This window comes from Schistocerca gregaria, chromosome 8, assembly GCF_023897955.1.
Source record: "Schistocerca gregaria isolate iqSchGreg1 chromosome 8, iqSchGreg1.2, whole genome shotgun sequence".
In the NCBI taxonomy this organism is placed as follows: Eukaryota; Metazoa; Arthropoda; class Insecta; order Orthoptera; family Acrididae; genus Schistocerca; species Schistocerca gregaria.
Genome location: NC_064927.1, coordinates 68,442,837 through 68,461,929, shown reverse-complemented (window position 1 = coordinate 68,461,929; position 19,093 = coordinate 68,442,837). Strand labels below are relative to the sequence as shown.

Here is a 19,093-nt window from a genome sequence, read left to right as displayed (position 1 = left end):
AGATGATGTTCTGGATGAGAGTTTACTGAAAAATTTTCTCCTTTTGAAAATCTTTGCAGACACCTCTTCAGTACATTACATTCTTCACAGAAATGAGTCATCTTAGATTTAAAAATCTAGTCAGTTGCCATGCTTCATTTCTGACTGTATCACTATTCAGCATATGTTTAATATGAATATAAACATGACATGGATATATATGTTCTTCCGTGTTTGCTGTTGTCCCACTCTAGTTTCGTAGTTTATTAGGCAGACAGGATTTAAATGAGGTAGCAGCAAACACGAAAGAATACATGGCATAATGTTTACATTTTTCTACCTTTTCTATTAATTTATTTACTGACACAGAGGTTTTGGCGCCAGTATTTATCTTTGTGCCTCCAAAGCATGCCTGTGTAGCGTCACATATATTTGACGGCAGAAGTTAGTTGTGTCGGCACCTACCAACATTTTTCAGAACTTCCGCTTACTCTGCACTCGATTCTAAGCTGCAGGCGGATTTTTGGATTAAAAAAAAAAAAAAGTGCAGCTTAGATTTGAGTAAATAGGTCAATTTTGCACTTGTTCGTATGATCCGAAGTACTGGTAAGACAGACTGTATGCCACCCATCGAAAAAGGTGTCACTGTATTGTGGCTATTCATGTATCAGTGCTGGGCTCGAACGCATCAGTTGCTTTTGATAATGATGTCCTGTGACTGTTTTCGTCTGTTTCAGTAGCTATGAAAATGTTCTGTCTTCCACGTCCATGCCAGTCTTTGACATCAAAATCAAGCGTTCTTAAGGCATTGAAAACATTCTTTGCACGTTTTCCACTGATAGGTCCCTCACCATTCGTCTTACCCAGCATTTTAAGAGCCACAGCCACAGATTTCTTCATATTAAAGCAGAAAATTAAACTTCCCGCAAACGGTGAGAAATGGGTACATAAGTTGACGTTCTTAACCGAGAATAACCTTATCATGCAATCACAAATCGACTAATAGTTTTATGGCATTATGTTGGCAGATGCCTAAGCTTATTGTATTACACCTCTGACCAACCACCCGAATCCCACTTGCTGCTACTACCGTCTATTGTAAAACGGCAGAAGCAAAGTTGTAGATCTAATATTTTCCTTACTGATATTAACGTTATTAAGGTTAGCAAATGAGCATGTTTAAATCACAATTATTCTATGCAGACAAATGTTTAAATTTAAAACTTACATGTTCAGTGAAGATCCTTGGAGTTCTCAGGTGAAAGTTTTAATAACGTGTCTGTTTTGAATACACTGTGAGAAATTAGATTGTGTTAACTTGATATCATTTTCATTAAAATAATACTCTCTTACTAATGTGCTCAATTCAGGTGCACCAACAGTACATACAGTGTTTCCAAAGGCACAAAACAAGAATCTTCCTTCTCAGACCAAAGAGAATGACACTGACAGTCCAAATAACAATTATTGAACTGTATGAAATAAAATCATCATAACTTCTGAACAGTTAGCGTTAGGACGTTCAAACTGCACTGTTGGTCGCAGAGCATGATGGGAATTGGCATGCGCACACAACTTCGTTTTTGTTGGCCATTTACACATGAAAATGTCATGGTACAGCGTGCCTAAGTGTATAGCGCTTGTGAAGGCCTCTTTGCGAGCACCAACAGCCCAACTGTGGCTAAAAGGAAGTTTGTGACTAAGTTCAAGCTGAAGGCAACTGGTCCAAGTGTGCTAACAATCAAGAATTTGATCCGCAAGTTTGAGAGAACAGGTAGTGTTCACGATGACAGTGTTGGCCAGGTCTTTCATCTAAAAGGGTGAAAAGTCTGAAAACATTGAGAAGACATGCACCTTGTTTCAAACCAGCCCCAGGAAATTGATCAGACAAGCTGCATAGCTGGTCGGAATCAATTGGGAGACACTGCGACAAATTGTTGTTGAAGACCTCCATCTCTTCGCATACAAAATTCAAACCCATCATCTATTAAGTTGCAGAGCCATAGAACAGTTGTTGTGTTTCACCAACACTATTGTTCACAGAATTGACAGGACTTTGATGTGGGTATGGGTTCAATTAGCAACGAAGCCCACTTTCATTTGGATGGGTTCATCAATAAGCAAAATTCACGCATTTGGGGGACTGAGAATCCATGTTTCACGACCGAGAAGTCTCTTCACACTCAGCATGACTATGTGGTGTGCAATGTCCAATCACGGAATAATTGGTGTGATATTTTTGAAGATGATTTCATCCTCATTATCCAAAGTGCCTGATTTCAGCAAGATGTGGTCCATGCAAGATGGAGCTCGATTCCATCAAAGCAGAAGCGTGTTTAATGCCCTTGAGGAGCACTTTGGGAAGTACATTCTGGCTATGGGTTACAGAGAGGCCACTGGCATGGGCCTTGATTGGTCGTCTTATTGTCCGGATTTGAACACATGTGACTCCCTTTTGTGAGGCTGTATTAAAGACAAGGTGTACAGCAATGACCCCAAAACCATTGCTGAGCTGAAAACAGCCATTCAGAAGGTCATTGACAGCATTGATGTTTTGACACTTCAGCAGATCATGCAGAATTTCACTATTCATCTGCACCACATCATCGCCAATGGTAGTAGATGTATTGAAAGTCTCATAACCTAAATCTGAATATCTGTAGTGACGTTTACATATTGAACAAAGTGTGTCCATGCTGTAGCCTGTAACTAATTTATGTTTTTCTTTTTTTTTCCCCCATGTAATTCAATATTTGTTGCCCTGTGGTTTCTTGAACGTGTTCTGCTTCGAAAAAGAAGCTTTACATTTTGGTGGGCACCACAGACACACATTGAATGAGTACCTGCTGTACCAGCTCAAATACACTGCTCTGGTCTTAGTGAACAAAATTTAGAAAAAGACAACATTAATGTTTGGGTTCTTGCATTTAAAACAATAATATAGCTCCTTTCGGCTGCAGTGGATAAATCTTTGTTATATATAGACATTCTTCTGAATGCTAACTTTGTTTTTTGCTCCTGGTAATGTTTGGGTACATTAATCATTTTGCTACAAATCAGTGACAAATTTTGCAACTTCATCAGTGATCATTTTACCACTTTTTGGCTAAAGAATTGGTAAAATACCTATTCTGTTTTCAGTTTCCTTGCCTGTCAAACTACATACTTGCTAACAAGGAATTCTGACATTTTTCCCTTTTGACCAAGAGGAAGGAGCTAAAGATAAAACTCGAGTTTTACAGATCTGCCTATGCCAGCTGCTTTTTCTTTCATTAACAATGCCATGGCATCAAAATCTTTGTTTTTCTTAACAATTTCATCATCCATTTTTTCCTCTACCGGTCAGGAATTTCTGTACTGCAATACAATGCCTGTTACACTTTTTCTTTAAAATATGCTTCACTTTTTGTAGTTTCAATTTGCAATATGGGGCATTGGGGTGAATTTGGAATGGAATGAAGTTGGGAAATCATCCCAAGTTTTATTTGCATCATTGATACTTTGACTTTCTAACACTGACTCATGGAGTTGTCACCTCTGGGTCACTGGCATCACTGTCATTTCCATCACTAATCTAATTTTTTTGTTCACAAATACTGAAACATGTTGTACAGATTTTTGCTTGGTTTGACATCGATTCTCTTAGCACTTAATGATTTAGACAAAGGCAAACTTATTTACCTCAAGGACTTTTTAACTGTCCGTCTGTATATTTGGAAATGATGAGAACAAGTTATTTGCTGAGTTTCAAAAACCTTTAAGTAATAGTAACTGTGATGTCCACATATAGTTCTTCCTTGATCATCTAGAAAGTTTATATTGGACCATAAATCTGCCAAATATTCTTGGTCTTCACTGTTTGAAGATTTTTTTACCGAGGTGTAGGTTGTCAAATTACGTGGTATTGTAATTAATTTTCCTGCATTACTCAAATTCATATTTTCCGTTGCAAGTAACTGAGCACTGCATCAGTTAAAAACGCACTACATTACTGCACAATGAACAAATATGACCAGCCCCAAAGGAAGATGAAGCAGCAGGGGCCAAATGGACTGATTGTTGCATGTCAGTGACGTTCAACAGTATATGACAGTTATTGTTGCAGTGTTTTCATTTATGTGCAGGTTTCAAGCAAGCTACTGCAAACATAGAACACTTTATCACTGTGAGCTGTGGTTAGCTGCATAGATAAATGGGATAGATTATATGCTTTCACGAATCACTTAGTTAATATAATGAAATAAATTCTTCACCTTAAGAACAATTAGTGTGCCTATAATAATTGATATTTAAATTGCTAATTTGAGACCCCTGCATCTGAGTCATTGGGTGTCAGACCTGGCTGAACTTAGTCGTAATGACTAGTTTTTTGTCACAATCACGTTTTTTGCTTTCAGATTTATTTGTTCATTCACAGAACACCCATTAATATTTTTATTTTATTAGGAAGCTTACAAACCTAGAAAATATTAAGACCAATACTAGATTCCAAGCAGGTTGGAGAAACATGTTTTTTTCCTGTGTCCTTGCATTTTTTTCCATATATAGGAATGTGACTGATATTAACATTTTTTTAAATAATTTTCTTTGTAACTTTACAGCTGAAATAAATGCAGCCTCTCTTAAGTTCTAAAAGAGAAAGAAAGAATCCGAATCGAAAGCTTCATATAAATACGAGTACTTCTATAGATAAGCACTACATTGCATGGCCATTCTCACATGACCAAATCATCAGGACATTGTTATGTTGAAAATTCAGTATAAAAAAGTTTTGTCTGAGACCAAAAAAATCCAGACGTTCTCATGTTATAGGTATAAACAAATACACAAAGTTTCATGAAAATCGGAGAATGAGGATTACAAATTCCATAATTATTGGGAGAATTTTCATCGATTGACCCTTTCGTGTTTTCAATCTGTAAATATTTAGGTTAGGGTGTGATACTGGACCACCACCTCCTTCATATTGACTCTGTGTTTGGCTGACACATTGAGAGTCTACATTTGCAAATATTTTGTTCCTTTCATTTGGTACAGTATTACTTCCATATTTGTGAGTTCAGTGTGTATTCTGTCAACAAATGTGCATCCACTACTGCACTTTCAAATCATTCTGTCTCTTATTGCATTATGTTTATTGTTAGTGGCGGTGGCATTAGAAGCAGTCAGTGAAGTATTGTTACCACATACATGACAGATAAGATTGTGTTTAAATCATTTACATGAATCGTGAAGTATGACTTCTGTGAACTAATGTTTTAAGTAACTGCACACAACTACTGCTGCTGCTTCAGTAATTGTGTATAAAGTAGTATAGCTGGTCAAAAGTCACTACTTCCATAATTTTGGAACTTATTCTTTTAGGTTCTTATTAGTATTGAGTATTTGTTTCTTTCATAAGTTTTAGTTTAAAATCTTTTAATTTAGAAAGTTAGTCACCAACACTTGTTTGTTACTACTTAAAAAGTCAGTTCTGCAAGTGGAATGAGTGTGAAAATGCTGGAAAATGTGTTAGGATACTCAGTTCACTGCAGTCTGTTCACCACTACTTTTCTAATTCAACAGTATTAAATTTTACTGATATTGGTGCTTTCTTTATTTTTCATTGTGTCATACAGTTCAAATGCAGGATGACGTAGAGGAACCATGGCGCAAGTAGAACTAATAGTTGACCAAGCACTGAGTAGACATGTATGTAGTAGAGCAGTTTATGATGGGAGGGACCATTCATTGTACACAGTCACTTTGAATAAACAGATACTGCTTTATGTAAAACTAAACATAGGGCTGTACATAGGAAGTTGCTGAAGGGAATGGGTTTGGCTGTCAAGAGGGGAATATGTGAAGCCATCAAAGACTACAATAGCAGAATATTATTGAGATACCTGGCACCAAACCCAAAGGAATCCTGTCAGTTGCAAGAGCAGTTACTGGCCCCAAAGTTAGTTTCTCGACATTTGGGGACGACAGACGAACTGAAACTGAGAGTAGAAAAGCAAAGCCAGAAATAGCTAAGTCTGTTTTGATATGTTCCTTTGCAAAGGAAGATACTGCCCCAGTTTAATTCTCATACTACTGCAAAGTTTAGTGATATATGAGGGTTCAGTGAAAAGTTATGCTCCTCCTTCGTTTCTTGTGTTTTGATGAGAATATCAGACACAGAAATAACCTATAGGATGTTCTCTTTAATATTCGATACTCCCTTCTGCACATAATCAGTGGACTACTGAATACACTTCTGTAGGCAATGAGTTTTCTGAAGTCATCACAGAATGTTGTTCGTAAAACAATAAACTGGTAGCCAATATCGCAGGAAATCTTTTTATTCCATGATTACCGGTTCTGACGAAACTAAAGCCGCCATCATTGGATCTAGGGAGGACAGAAAACACTCTAAAAGTGGGCTTGGTTTCCACTTATATAACATGTATACATATAAATTTAGTTATATTATAAACAAAGATTCCAAGACTTACCAAGCGGGAAAGCGCCGGCAGACAGGCACATGAACATCCACACCGGCTGTACATAGCATCCTCCTACAGGCCAACCGCAAATTAGAACAACATACCACCCTCCACCTCAGAAAACTCGACTCGGCCAATGAACACACCCGTCAACTCCTATCCCAAATCAAAGTCCTCAATCTTTCCTCTCCCACATCCACACCGGCTGTACATAGCATCCTCCTACAGGCCAACCGCAAATTAGAACAACATGCCACCCTCCACCTCAGAAAACTATTTGTTCATGTGCCTGTCTGCCGGCACTTTCCCGCTTGGTAAGTCTTGGAATCTTTGTTTATAATATATTTTTCCCATGTGGAAGTTTCTTTCTATTTTATTTACATCATTATAAATTTAGTTACATACCTTAGGAATTATACAGGTTACAACATAAAGTGGCGATATTAATAGTTGCCTGTAACATGCAGGCCTTAAAAAATTGTCGTAAGTAGCATATAGGCGTACAAGAGAGATGACATAAATGTTAAGCGTCTCCATCAGATAAATGCGCAAGCTAGGTACTACCAAAACTCTGGCTCTGTTTTTACACTAAAGCCCGTGTCGCGAGATGGTGCTAGCACAAGAGGTGGCAATGAATGTCACAGCTCGCGTCATAACAGGCTCTGCGTGTGTGGTAACACTATGTCATTAGGGCTTGTGCATAATTCTAGAGATTACTGTATCACATAAACATATACAAAACTTACGAAAGCAGCAGACCTACACAATTGCACATCTGCCTGGTCACATATACGACATATCGAGAAGCAAATGCAAATTTCATGAGAAGTGCGGAATTACAAAAATGTACATCTGTCTGGTCCTATACGTAATATGATACGATCATACATAGATATTTTATGGGATCTACAGGGTTATACAGTCTGGTGATATATAAAATCCACCAAGAGTATATACAAAATTCTAAGAACATTACAGGCTTACACAGTGCATACCCATCTGGTTGTATGAAAAAATGCCAATAAAACACACCTTGCGTATGGGCGCAGATTTTTCCGGTCATATCAAATGCACATCTGCCTGGCTACATATACAAAACATACCGAAAAGAAATGCAAATTTTCTGGGACTACAGAGTTACACAAGTGCACATCTGTCTGGTCATATATAAAACCTACCAAAAGTCATATATAAATTTAAGAACACTGCAGTGTTACACAAATGTATATCTGTCGGGTGTTATATTAAAAAACATAAGATAAAATACACATTGCGTATGAGCCTATGGGTTTTGCTCTTAACAGGACAGATGCACATTTTTGTAATTCCGCACTTCTCATGAATATTGCATTTGCTCCTCGATATGTCATATATGTGACCAGGCAGATGTACAATTGTGTTGGTCTGCAGCTTTCATAAGTTTTCTGTATGTTTATGTGTTACAAAAATCTCTAGAATTATGTACAAGACCTAATGACGTAGTGTTACCACATGCGCAGAGCCTATTATGATGCGAGCTGTGACATTCACTGGTGCCTCTTCTGTTAGCGCCATCTCGCGACGCGGCCTGTAGTGTAAGAACAGAGCCAGAGTTGCGGTAGTACCTAGCTTAACTTCTATGTGATGGAGACACTTAACATTTATGTCATGTCTTGGACACCTATGTGCTACTTACGACAATTTTGTAAGCCCTGTGTGTTATAGGCAACTATTAATATCACCATTGTTTGCCTTGATGTTGTAACCTGTATGTGTCCTAAGGTATGGAACTAAATTTATATGTATACATGTTATGTAAGTGGAATCAAAGCCCACTTTTATAGTGTTTTCTGTCCTCCCTAAATCCAATGATGGCGGCTTTAGTTTCGCTGAAACCGATAATCATTGACTGAAAAGAATTCCTGCGATCTTGGCTAGCAGATGCTTGTTCTACAAGCATCTAGATCGCTCCCACATGAGCACAATGTGCTCCTTACTAAACACAAGATTGTTCTGCAACCAGCCTCTCCCAGTTCTCTCTGTCGTCAAATGCATAGTGGTGCCCCCACATATCTCGTTTCATTATCAAGAATGGATGAAAGTCAGGTGGAGGATTACTTGGAGGATGCCAAATGGGGGTGAGCTTCAGGATCTGAATTTCTGCTGTGTTGCATGTGAAGTGTGTGGTCTGGCATTGTCATGGCACATAAGAATATTTCTTTTTTTCCTTTTGTACTCTTGTTGCATGTTATCACAGTCATCGGCATTGTGATTTAACACCCTAAAGAGTTGATTGTTGTTCCACGTTCAAGGAAATTGACATTCATAGCACCATCTGAGGGCTGTGTCTTGATTTTATTTTTGTGCAGGAAACCTTTGTGTTAGTATTCCTTTGACTGATGTTTAGTGTCTATTTCATAGTTGTGTACCCACATTTTGTTTCCTGTTACAATTGGAATTCAGAAACAAGAGAGGAGTTCCTGGCAAATTTCAAGTCTATGTTCTTTAATTTCAGCCATCAACATCCATAGTACCCATTGTGCACAAATCTTCCAGTAACCAAGAAGATTAAGGTGTTGTAATCATTTCATCTTTAGCTTCAACATTTTGCATGTACAGCTCAGTAGTTGCTGCCAGAAGATGATCAACTCTTTCTTTGTCATGCAAGTCTTATGTTTTTTGCCTCACTGATGTTAAACTTTCTGGATTGTTGACACACAATGCTGACATCGACACAATCACCACAAACAGCTTGCATTCTGTGATGAATTTCCTATGAAGTGACGCTTGCCATCAAGAATTCAGTGACAGCACACTGCTTAAATCACATTGACCAACCATCTGTGCAGGATTCCATTCTGTACACTACAGCAGCACAAAAGTTCTCTGCTAAGACTTTGCGCCATTTTGAATTGTAGGTGAGCCTACCTAACATTCCAGAATCTGTCACATATCAATGGTGCTATCTTTTGTGGGGTTAACAGAGGTGGAGGCATTACTTTTCATTCAAACCGGGTAGATATTTCTGTCAGTGGCACTGAGAAACTGCTTAAAGTGAACAAAGCTCCAAGACAATATGGGCACCCTGCCATATTTTATACAGATTTTGCCACTGATGAGAAAACCAAAAGTAATCGTCATTTAGAAAACTAGCACCAAAGCTCATTGACATCCATCTATAGAATCTTAGAATGTATTTTGAAGTCAAACGTAGTGAGGTATCTTGAACAAAGTGAACTCCTCCACAACCTTGGCCTCAGATTCCAAAAACATTAGTCACATGACATTTCTTGTGACATTATGAAATGTATAACACAAAGAAATCTTATGTGCTTTGTATTTTTTGATGTAAGGAATGCATTTGACTCAGTGCCACATTCATGCTTATTAAGGAATGTACGTTCTTATAGGGTATGAAACAAAATTTGTGATGAGATTGAGGATTTTATAAAATGTCAAATCAAAGATGCATTCATCAGTCTATATTTCCACTTTTACTTTATTTTTGTGACCAATTTTATTGTTTCACTGCATCAGCTTATGACCCCTCGACTGATTTGTAGGAAAAATCGAACCACATGTGCAATTGCAGTAAGAGTCAGCATTCAGTAAGTGATATCTTTAGAGTTCTTTTTAACAATGTGTTCCCTTTATTAATTGATTCCAGTGTGCAGTTGATGGATGATGAGATTGTGTTGTTAAAGTCTACAGATACGTTACTGAATGCTGGCCCGTATTTTGATCATGCCTGAGGCCCGATTTTTTTTTTTTTTCTTTTTCTTTTTTTTTCTACATAAGAGGCCTGAAGATGGCATAGTGAAATGCTGAAACAGGTTACACAAATAAAATTGGAAATATAGACACCTGAAGATCATTTTGATTTGACATTTTATATTGAATATCCGAAGTCCCACAACTGTCCTGTATAAAGAGGAGCTTACAGAGCCTTGAGGATTTTGTGGTAGGGAAGACATAGCATGTAATCACAGATGTAGAGTCATCAAAAGAAGTAGAAGTAACATCAGGTGTGCCAGAGGGAAGTGTGTTGAGCTGCTTGCTGTTTGTTTTGTGGTAGATAATATTACTACTAACAAGACTTTTTGCAGTTATTGCAGTTATCTGTAATAAAGAAAATATTCACAAATATGTTTATAAGATTTCAAAGTGGTATTAAGATTGGTAAGTTGCTTTAAGTGTATGCAATTTAAAATTATGAGCTTCACAAAATGCAGTAAAATCGTATCGTACGGCTACAAGTTTCACTGTATCACGCTTGGAATTGGTCAACTCGAATAGAATGGTTTGTAGGTATACGAAGTGGGATGACCACATATTCTTTGTTGTAGGCAAAATGGGTGCAGATGATTTGTTGGCAGTATTTGGGGTTAATGTAATTAGTCTACAAAGGAAATTGCTTACAAAATGCATGCATCCAATGTTAAAATATTGGTCAGATGTGGGGGACCCATTCTGAATAGGACTAACAGGCACACAGGCACAGTCAGTTAGACTCACAGGAGAGTGTTATGGAAATGTTGAGAAACCTGAATTGGCTGATGCTTAAAGATAAGTGACAGTTATTCTGCAAAAACCTATTTACAAAGTTTAGAGAACCAATATTAAGTGAGGCATATGAAGATTTACTTCAGCCACTTTTGCATTGCCACCATATGGATGGCAAGACTAGATAGAGTAACTACAGTGCACAAAGAGCCATTGAAGCATGGAAGAAACCCTAAAGTGTGATATAATACTAAGTACCCTTTGCTATGCACATTAGTGTTTTGCAGAATACATATCTAGATGTAGAATTGGTGAAAATATACATAAAACATGCCACCATCAAGGATGGAACAAGCCAATGCTGAAATTCAGATACAAGTATTCTGAAGCACAGTATCTCCCACAGGCATGCAGTTACTTGTCAGCTGCAAGGAGATGATACAGATACACTCTATAATTCACTGAGATCCAAAGTCTTGACATTAGGAGGAAAATTAATATCTACATAACCACTGACAGTGCTCAGTTCTGACCTACAGCTTCTGTGGAGTTGGATAGAAAGCATCTTAACATTTTTGAAAGAAGTGCAATGAGAGGATTCTATGGGATCTGTTAAAGATGGACAGTGGAAATGTGAAATCCAAGCACTGTTTCATAATTTTGTATTTGATATGGGGAAAGAGCATAAGAATATTCTTTGTCTAACCTCACTGCTCAGATAGTGCACTTTGATTTTAGATTAACAGAAAATTGTTATATTTGTACTGTTTTGTTGTAGGTAGCCTGTCTTCACAATCGTCAAGGGATCCTTCGCCGGCACCGTCAAGTGCATCTACCCTGTCGTCTTCTACTCCAAACCTCGCGTCCCTTGATAACACTGGGCGGCATCCTGGAAGAGTGCCTGTATTGCCTTCTAACCCGTACACCCCTTTGCAGACTGGATCGGGGTCACCACTGAGAATAGCACCCCACGGTAGCAGTCATCCACATCTCTCAGCAGGTGCTTCATCTGGCCAGCAAGTGCAGCCAGAACAGAGGTTTGTTATAAGCAATAAGCAAACTATTTCTGTTGTGTTGCACATAGTCATTACTCTCCAAGAAATACTTAATCGAGTTATCCTAATTTTTGCAATAAGACATGCTACTATAGTGCAAGTTGTTTTTTAACATTGTTACCAAAAATCTCAATGTTGTTGACCGATTTACTTCAAATTTTTACACAACACTCTAATAAGCATTCAGACAGATGTAGGCTGTATATATTTTTTAACTGATTCTGAGAAAGAACATTCTGCACTATGCTGTGCTGCAAAAATGTACAGTTTCATTTTCTTGGACAGAAAGGAGGGAGAAGGAGATTAGGACATGTATCCAATTCCCATATAAATATACACCGAAGAGCGAAAGAAACTGGTACACACGTCTAATATTGTGTAGGGCTGCTGCAAGCTTGCAGAAGTGCCACAGCAAGCCATGGCATGGACTATAGCGATGTCTGAAGTAGTGCTGGAGGTAATTGAAACAATGGATCCTGCAGAGCTGGCCATAATTTTGTAAGAGTACAAGGGGGTGGAGATCTCTTCTGAACAGCATGTTGCAAGGCATCCCAGATATGCTGAATAATGTTCATGTCTGGGGAGATTGGTGGCCTCGAGAAGTGTGTTGCTGGAGCCACTCTGTACTGGAATTGCCCAAATCTGTCGGAATGCACAATGGACATGAATGGATGCAGGTGATCAGACAGGATGCTCACATAAGTGTCACCTGTCAGAGGTATAGCTAGACACATCAGGGGTCCCATATCACTCAAATTGCACACGCCCCACACCACTACAGAGCATCCACTAGCTTGCACAGTGCCCTGCTGACATGCAGGGTTCATGGATTCATGATGCTCTCTCCATACCCATACACATCCATCGGCTTGATACAATTTGAAATGAGACTCGTCCAACCAGGCAACATATTTCCAGTCGTCTACAGTCCAGTGTCAGTGTTGATGGGCCCAGACAAGTCATCCCCACTTCATCACTACCTTGGTGACGCTGTGTCCCATTGCTCATGCGCTGACTATAACACCACATTCAAACTTGCTCAAATCTTGATAACCTGCCGTTGTAGCAGCAGTAACTAAACCAACAACTGCGCCAGAATATGCTTGTCTATACCAGTTTATTTGTCACTAGCACATTTTCACCAAGAGAGCGTACAATATCAAAATAGGAGCAAGATCACTTAGTCTTTTGTCCAGTGCCCTTTAGTGGTGTGTGAACACTCTCTCTCTCTCTCTCTCTCTCTCTCTCTCTCTCTCTCTCTCTCTCTCTCTCTCTTTCTGTTTATGGGTGTGTTGTCTCCCAATAATGTAGCCTGGCTGCTTTAAAAGTTTGCATGTCCTTTTTTTATGTGCTTGTTTCCTGCTAAAGATACCATATGTTTAGTAAAACATCATTCTGTCCTCTCATATGACATATATTCGATGATGGGTTTCCTTTATTGCTTACTTAAATAATATTTGAGGAAAAGGGATGGCTCTGCTTATTAGCTACCAAGATGTAACATTTGGAGAATGGATAAGCTCTGAAGAATATTAAGCCATTCACATTCTACAAAGGTAATGTTACTTGTGTCCCAACACAATTTGATCACTTAAACAGTAGACAATACAACAACAACAACAACAACAACAACAACAACAACAGATATCAACTTCATCTATATTCTGGCAGATATGACACTGCTGTCCTGTTAGCATATCTAATATACTAGCTATGATTGTGTGTATGGGGAAGTGCTTGTGCCATCAATGATTTCTTGGTACCTGCTGAGGGATTGGATCATGGAGTTAAGCAACTCCAATTGTATTTAAATAGTTGATCACCAAGACTGCACTGTTGATAGAAAATAAATTTTGTGAACAATTAAAAGTGGCATACCAAATTATTAGTTTTGATATAATGGATGAACTTTTCATTGACGGCTTACTAAATTAGGCTCAGACAAAGATAATCTCTATAGTTGGGATCTGTAGTATGGAATTTCTGTGTGGTGAAAAGTTTTGACATGTGGAGATGTGTGAGTGTGTGTTTTTTAAAGTATTTTTTAAATGACTTTGTATAAGCTAACCCAGTAATTGTCCAATTATCAGTAACATATATGTAATTGTTTTTGAAGACAGAATATACAACACGGTGTATACGTTCTGGGACAACTGGGAAAAATCTGAGAATTTTTTTTTGCCCAGGAAAAAACCGGGAAAAATCCAGGAATTTTTCATTGTTTTAATCTTGAGTTAAATTTTTGTAATTTTGACTGGTAAGAACTGATAGTCAACAAAGAATTTTACTGTACCCACTACTGCGGAATAGTACTGCAGCAATAAAACGTAAACGAGAGAATAAAACCAAAATAAAACTTAGGTTACAAAAGGTAATGCGCCATTTATAACAACAAAACACAATGCACACACTAGTGCCTGTCAAAAGCAAAATGTGTCAAAGGCCTTGGGACGAAGACAGTGGAATACTTGATAACAACAAAATACTTCCAATGAGCGTGACATAACTGTTTACATTAAGTTCCGTTCGAGCAGTTGCCCGTGGGCTCAAGCGCATGTACAGTCGAGTTGTGTTTGAGCAGTACCTTCTGCTTCTGGCTACTTGAAGAGTGGCTGCAGCATGACACGGGGAAGTTATGCTATGCAGAAAAAATTTTCTTGTGCGCCTAAGCTGCCAGATTCGCACATGTACAGAGCAGTCTGGGTTGTATTGGGGAGGGGGATAGTGACCAGTGTTTACATTTAGTGATTTTTGATGCTTTCTCTTCATTTACATTTCATACGGCAAATGAAAACAAAATGGATTTCTGTGACTGGAAGCTATCAAGGGAATTAAAATATAGTCACATAATTACAGAAGACTAAAATGTGTCACTAGTTTCAATTTTCTGATTTTTATTTTATTTCCATATTTTTGGCAGTCAGGCATTAATTGCCTTGCACAACAACTAAGTTATTTTTCCTGAATGTTTTGTCGATTTTCTACATAATTGTGGGTATTATTAATCTTTGCCACACATGCTGCCAATTTATAAGAAACAAAAGGTTTCATTCCACACTATTGGCTAGTTTAAAGTGTTCACTGAATTTAAAGTGCACATTTTCATCTTCTGGCACATACGACATTTGGTGATAATAAAGAATCAAACATGAGACAACACAGTACTGGTACTCCAAGAAACTTTGCATCCCGAAAAGCACACTAAAAAGCTCAGTGTCAGGTTGTGGCCTACTTCATTGTAAATCTGGACATAAGAATGTGTCCTTCAAGTCGAATAATGCATTTTAGTGTGGTTTACAAAATTCCTATATTATTGAAGTATCCTCTGATGTCCTATTTCCTTTATGACGATGTGTAAGGACTCAGTGGTATGTGTGTATAAACATATGGGCTACCTACATCATAGTAGCTGCCCACGTGCAGTTCGTCTGTTTTCTGGTGCTCTCTGGCAGCTGCTGAAACAACCCATTTCGAAGAGGTCGCAGGAGAATATTGCGAATGGTTCTTTGAAAAGCGTTATTTTCAAAGGAAATTACCTTTTATGCAAGAAGAATTATGTTGTGTGTGAGAATGAGCAATGAATTTTTAAAACCACAGAGGATTTGACTCTCATTTAAAACTTAACAATTTGAGTACCAAACCACTTGGAACGATTTAGAGTTCGGAAGACCAGACATTAATGTCATTGTTTGAAATTCTACTGGCACATTTGTGTGTTGTATCTTAAAGTATAACTCTCGCTGAAAAGAATAGTGTTATACGTGAAAGCTTAGCTTTTCTTGTAGTTTACTAACCCTCAAGATCAGTATTATTCGTGAAAGCTTAGCTTTTCATTTTGCTACACTACATACATTAATTTAAGCCATTAACTTTTCCTGTTTGTGTGTTCACGCTACTTAACAGTGATGTTGCTGCTGGGTCACTACATCATATGTCATGCTCTGAATATCTGCTGTCATTGGCTGGCGAGATCACATGAGATGAGCTATGATTGGCTTGCAAAAGCGCATTGCAATCTCAATTCTTTCAAAATTAACATGCTGTGTTTGATGGAATTCAGATTTGTACTTCTGTGACATGAAAATATGCAGTGTATTGTAATATGAAAATATGCAGTGTACGTGTTGCTGCACATCAAAGATCTTTCCAAACTGTGTTTTTTCCCCAAGTTTCATTTTCTAAAGTGCTGGGAAGTTCTATGCTAGTGTATAAAATCTTTACCATTCAAAGGATTGTTGTTCTTACTGCTCTGAGGGAAACTACACTCTTGCGTATCATGGAAAAAGTGCATTTTCACCTCGGAAGAAGAGTATTTTCACGTGGGGAAAAGTTCGTTTTTATCCAAGAGCCCCGGAATTTTTCTTTTTTTTTTTTTTTTTTCTTGTCCATGTATACACCCTGTAAAAGTTTTAATAAAGCAGTTTCCAATGCTACTAATTTTCTGTAGTCCTGTACCACCTGCATGAATCTGTGTAGCAATGATACATTTTTGGGAGGCATGTTCTTGCTCCCGCTTCAAATGGTGGCCCTAATAACTGCTTTGAAACTCTAGGGCACACTATAGTAATCTCTCTTCTGTTAAGGCATTGTGAAAGCAAATATGCTGTCTGGTTTGTGTATAATTCCACATATGTTTTATTTACAGGTACAGTCCTGCTGTTCAGCAGATGGGCTTCTCATCTCCACATATAAATGGCCCAAATGTGGGGATTCCTCCCACTTCGAGGATTGTGCGAACTAATATGGAAGGAACTGTTGCGAGGAGTGATGTGCAAGATGGCTCGGAGCATCTCGACCAGTCACCAAAAAATCAAGAACTGCAGAGACAGATGCCTTATGCACCACCTGCTGTAACACAGCAGCAAAGCAGTGGACAGGTGCCTTCTTACCCTCAGCAACAAGGCCAGAGAATGCAAGGGGACCACCAGGCTTCAGCTCAGTTCATGCAGCCTGGTCAGCATCAGTTACAAGGCCCCCCCACTTTGTACGGTGGTGTCAGTCCTCAGAAGACTCAAGGAATGTCTAATGTTCAACAGGCGTCACCAGTCCAGGGTGCTTTCCAGACTGTGAATCCAATTTTTAAGCCACAGGTGACTGGTCAGCAGTACGTGGATCAAAGTTCTCCCTCTCAGCAACTTTTAAATCAGAGGAAGCCAGTCGATAGACCTCAGCCCCAAGGGCTTCAGTCACAGATCCCTGCAGGCAACCAGTATCAACAGAGCACGAGTGTCTATGAAAACCAGGGAGCGAATCCACAGGTACAGCAGGCACCGCAGCTAGCGAGGACAAACTTGACACAAACACCAGTGAATCGGTTGCAAGGACAGAATCAGTTTTCCTCTTCTACGACAAACCAACGACTGGTGAACTTGCCGGAACAAACTTTTGTCCAGCCTCGAGCCCAGGGTCCAAGTCAGATAATGCGTCCACCACTTAATCAACCTGTGGGACAAGCTTTCACTTCTGAGCCTCCCAAGAGTGGTACGCAGTTGCAGCCGACAAATCAGTTTCCACAGCCTCCTAATCAGCTCTCGACTGGTGCTCCCACTCAGCAACCGTATACCCCAAATACTTACGGACAGGCCAGGAACAATCCACCCGCGAATCAGTTCTCGTACGCTTCGAGTCAGCCGTATCCGCAGAGTTCAGATTCACGTGCAAACTCATCTGCCAGGCAGATGCAGCAGCAGCAGCACATTCCAGGTCAGTTCCCTCCACAACTGCCAACCGGTGCCTCTTATCAGTCTGGAATCACTGGTCCAGCTTCACCAGGCTACCCAGGACAGAATATTGTGACTCAGATGGGCACACAACAACAAGAACAACACCAGCAGCCGCCACAGCCACAACCAGTACCATATAAACCTGGAGCATCTGCGCCAACATTAACACAGTTCCCACCATCTATTCCAAGGAGTCAAGATCAGGGCTCTTATTTGCCAACCTCACAGGGACCACCACAAATGACACATCCTCCACAGCTACAGCAGCAGCAGCAGCAACCACAGCAACAGGTTCCTCAACAACTACAGCAGCAGCAACACCAGCAACAGTTGCTTCAACAACGACAACAACAACAACAACAGCAGCAGCAGCCGCAGCAACAGCAGCAGCATCCGGTAGCTCCATGGCTCAACACGCAAGTGACACCCATTCAGCAGCAGCAGCACCCATTGGTCAAAAGGTATCCACAGCAGGTATGTAAAAAGTACAAAAATGTGAAAAATGTTAACTTAGAGAGAATAAAAGCTGACTGCAATTATATAAGCACTTTTTAGGCTGCAGATTTTCAATATCTTGGATTCAAAGTTCCATATTCCAGTGTTGGACAGAATAGATGGAAATTGAGTGGAATGAAACATAACAATTATGTACAGCAGATGGATTATGTAGATAAAGGCAGCAAAGTGTTGCTAGAATAGGGATCACAGTTGATGTAAATGGTTTGCTTTCAGTCAGAGCAGCCTACTGGTATAAGTTGTAACAGAGCTACTAAATGTTCACAAATAGTAGTGTGTCATAACAGCTGACACAGGGTGTGGAGTTGTGCCCAGCAGCTTGTTTTACTGCTAGGTAGTGGGTGGTTAATTGTTGGCTGCAGTATGGCAGCTGCCGTTTATTTGTGTAGACAGATGGTTGGTTCGGCACGTTATTTGCATACCACATTCATCAGGAAATTGCAGAATGTAGAAAACTTGGAGATCCATTGCATAAGTGCTGATTGACCAACTAAATAATTATGGAAAGCATGAGAATGCTCTGGCAAAGGCACGAAGCAGGTGGAAGAAATTAGGCAACGAGACATCTGTGAGCTTTTATGGGAGATAGTAGCTCCTGAATTTGAATCTGACCAAAATGTTAGCACTGTCAGGATGACCTTACTGTGTGTGTGTGTGTGTGTGTGTGTGTGTGTGTGTGTGTGTGTGTGTGTTTGTGTTTATCTCAAGGTACCCATGGTATTCTCATCTCTGCAGCTAGTGTTGTAATCTGGTTTTATATATGAGTGATATAATTCTGCATCTATATCTAAATGCTGTGCGGGATTAGCTGATCAGTCTAAGGCGCTGCAGTCGTGGACTGTGTGGCTGGTGCCGGCAGAGGTTAGAGTCC

The 19,093-nt window shown here is 39.3% G+C and overlaps 1 protein-coding gene across 1 annotated transcript in view; it reads left to right on the top strand.

Annotated features, from left to right (window-relative positions):
- The window catches only part of LOC126284031 (protein transport protein Sec24A-like), a 131,271-nt gene that overhangs the window by 8,674 nt on the left and 103,504 nt on the right, over nucleotides 1-19,093 (top strand). Inside the window, 2 exon segments of the mRNA XM_049982585.1 lie at nucleotides 11,707-11,965; nucleotides 16,629-18,180. Coding sequence (XP_049838542.1) covers nucleotides 11,707-11,965; nucleotides 16,629-18,180 — 1,811 coding nt within the window.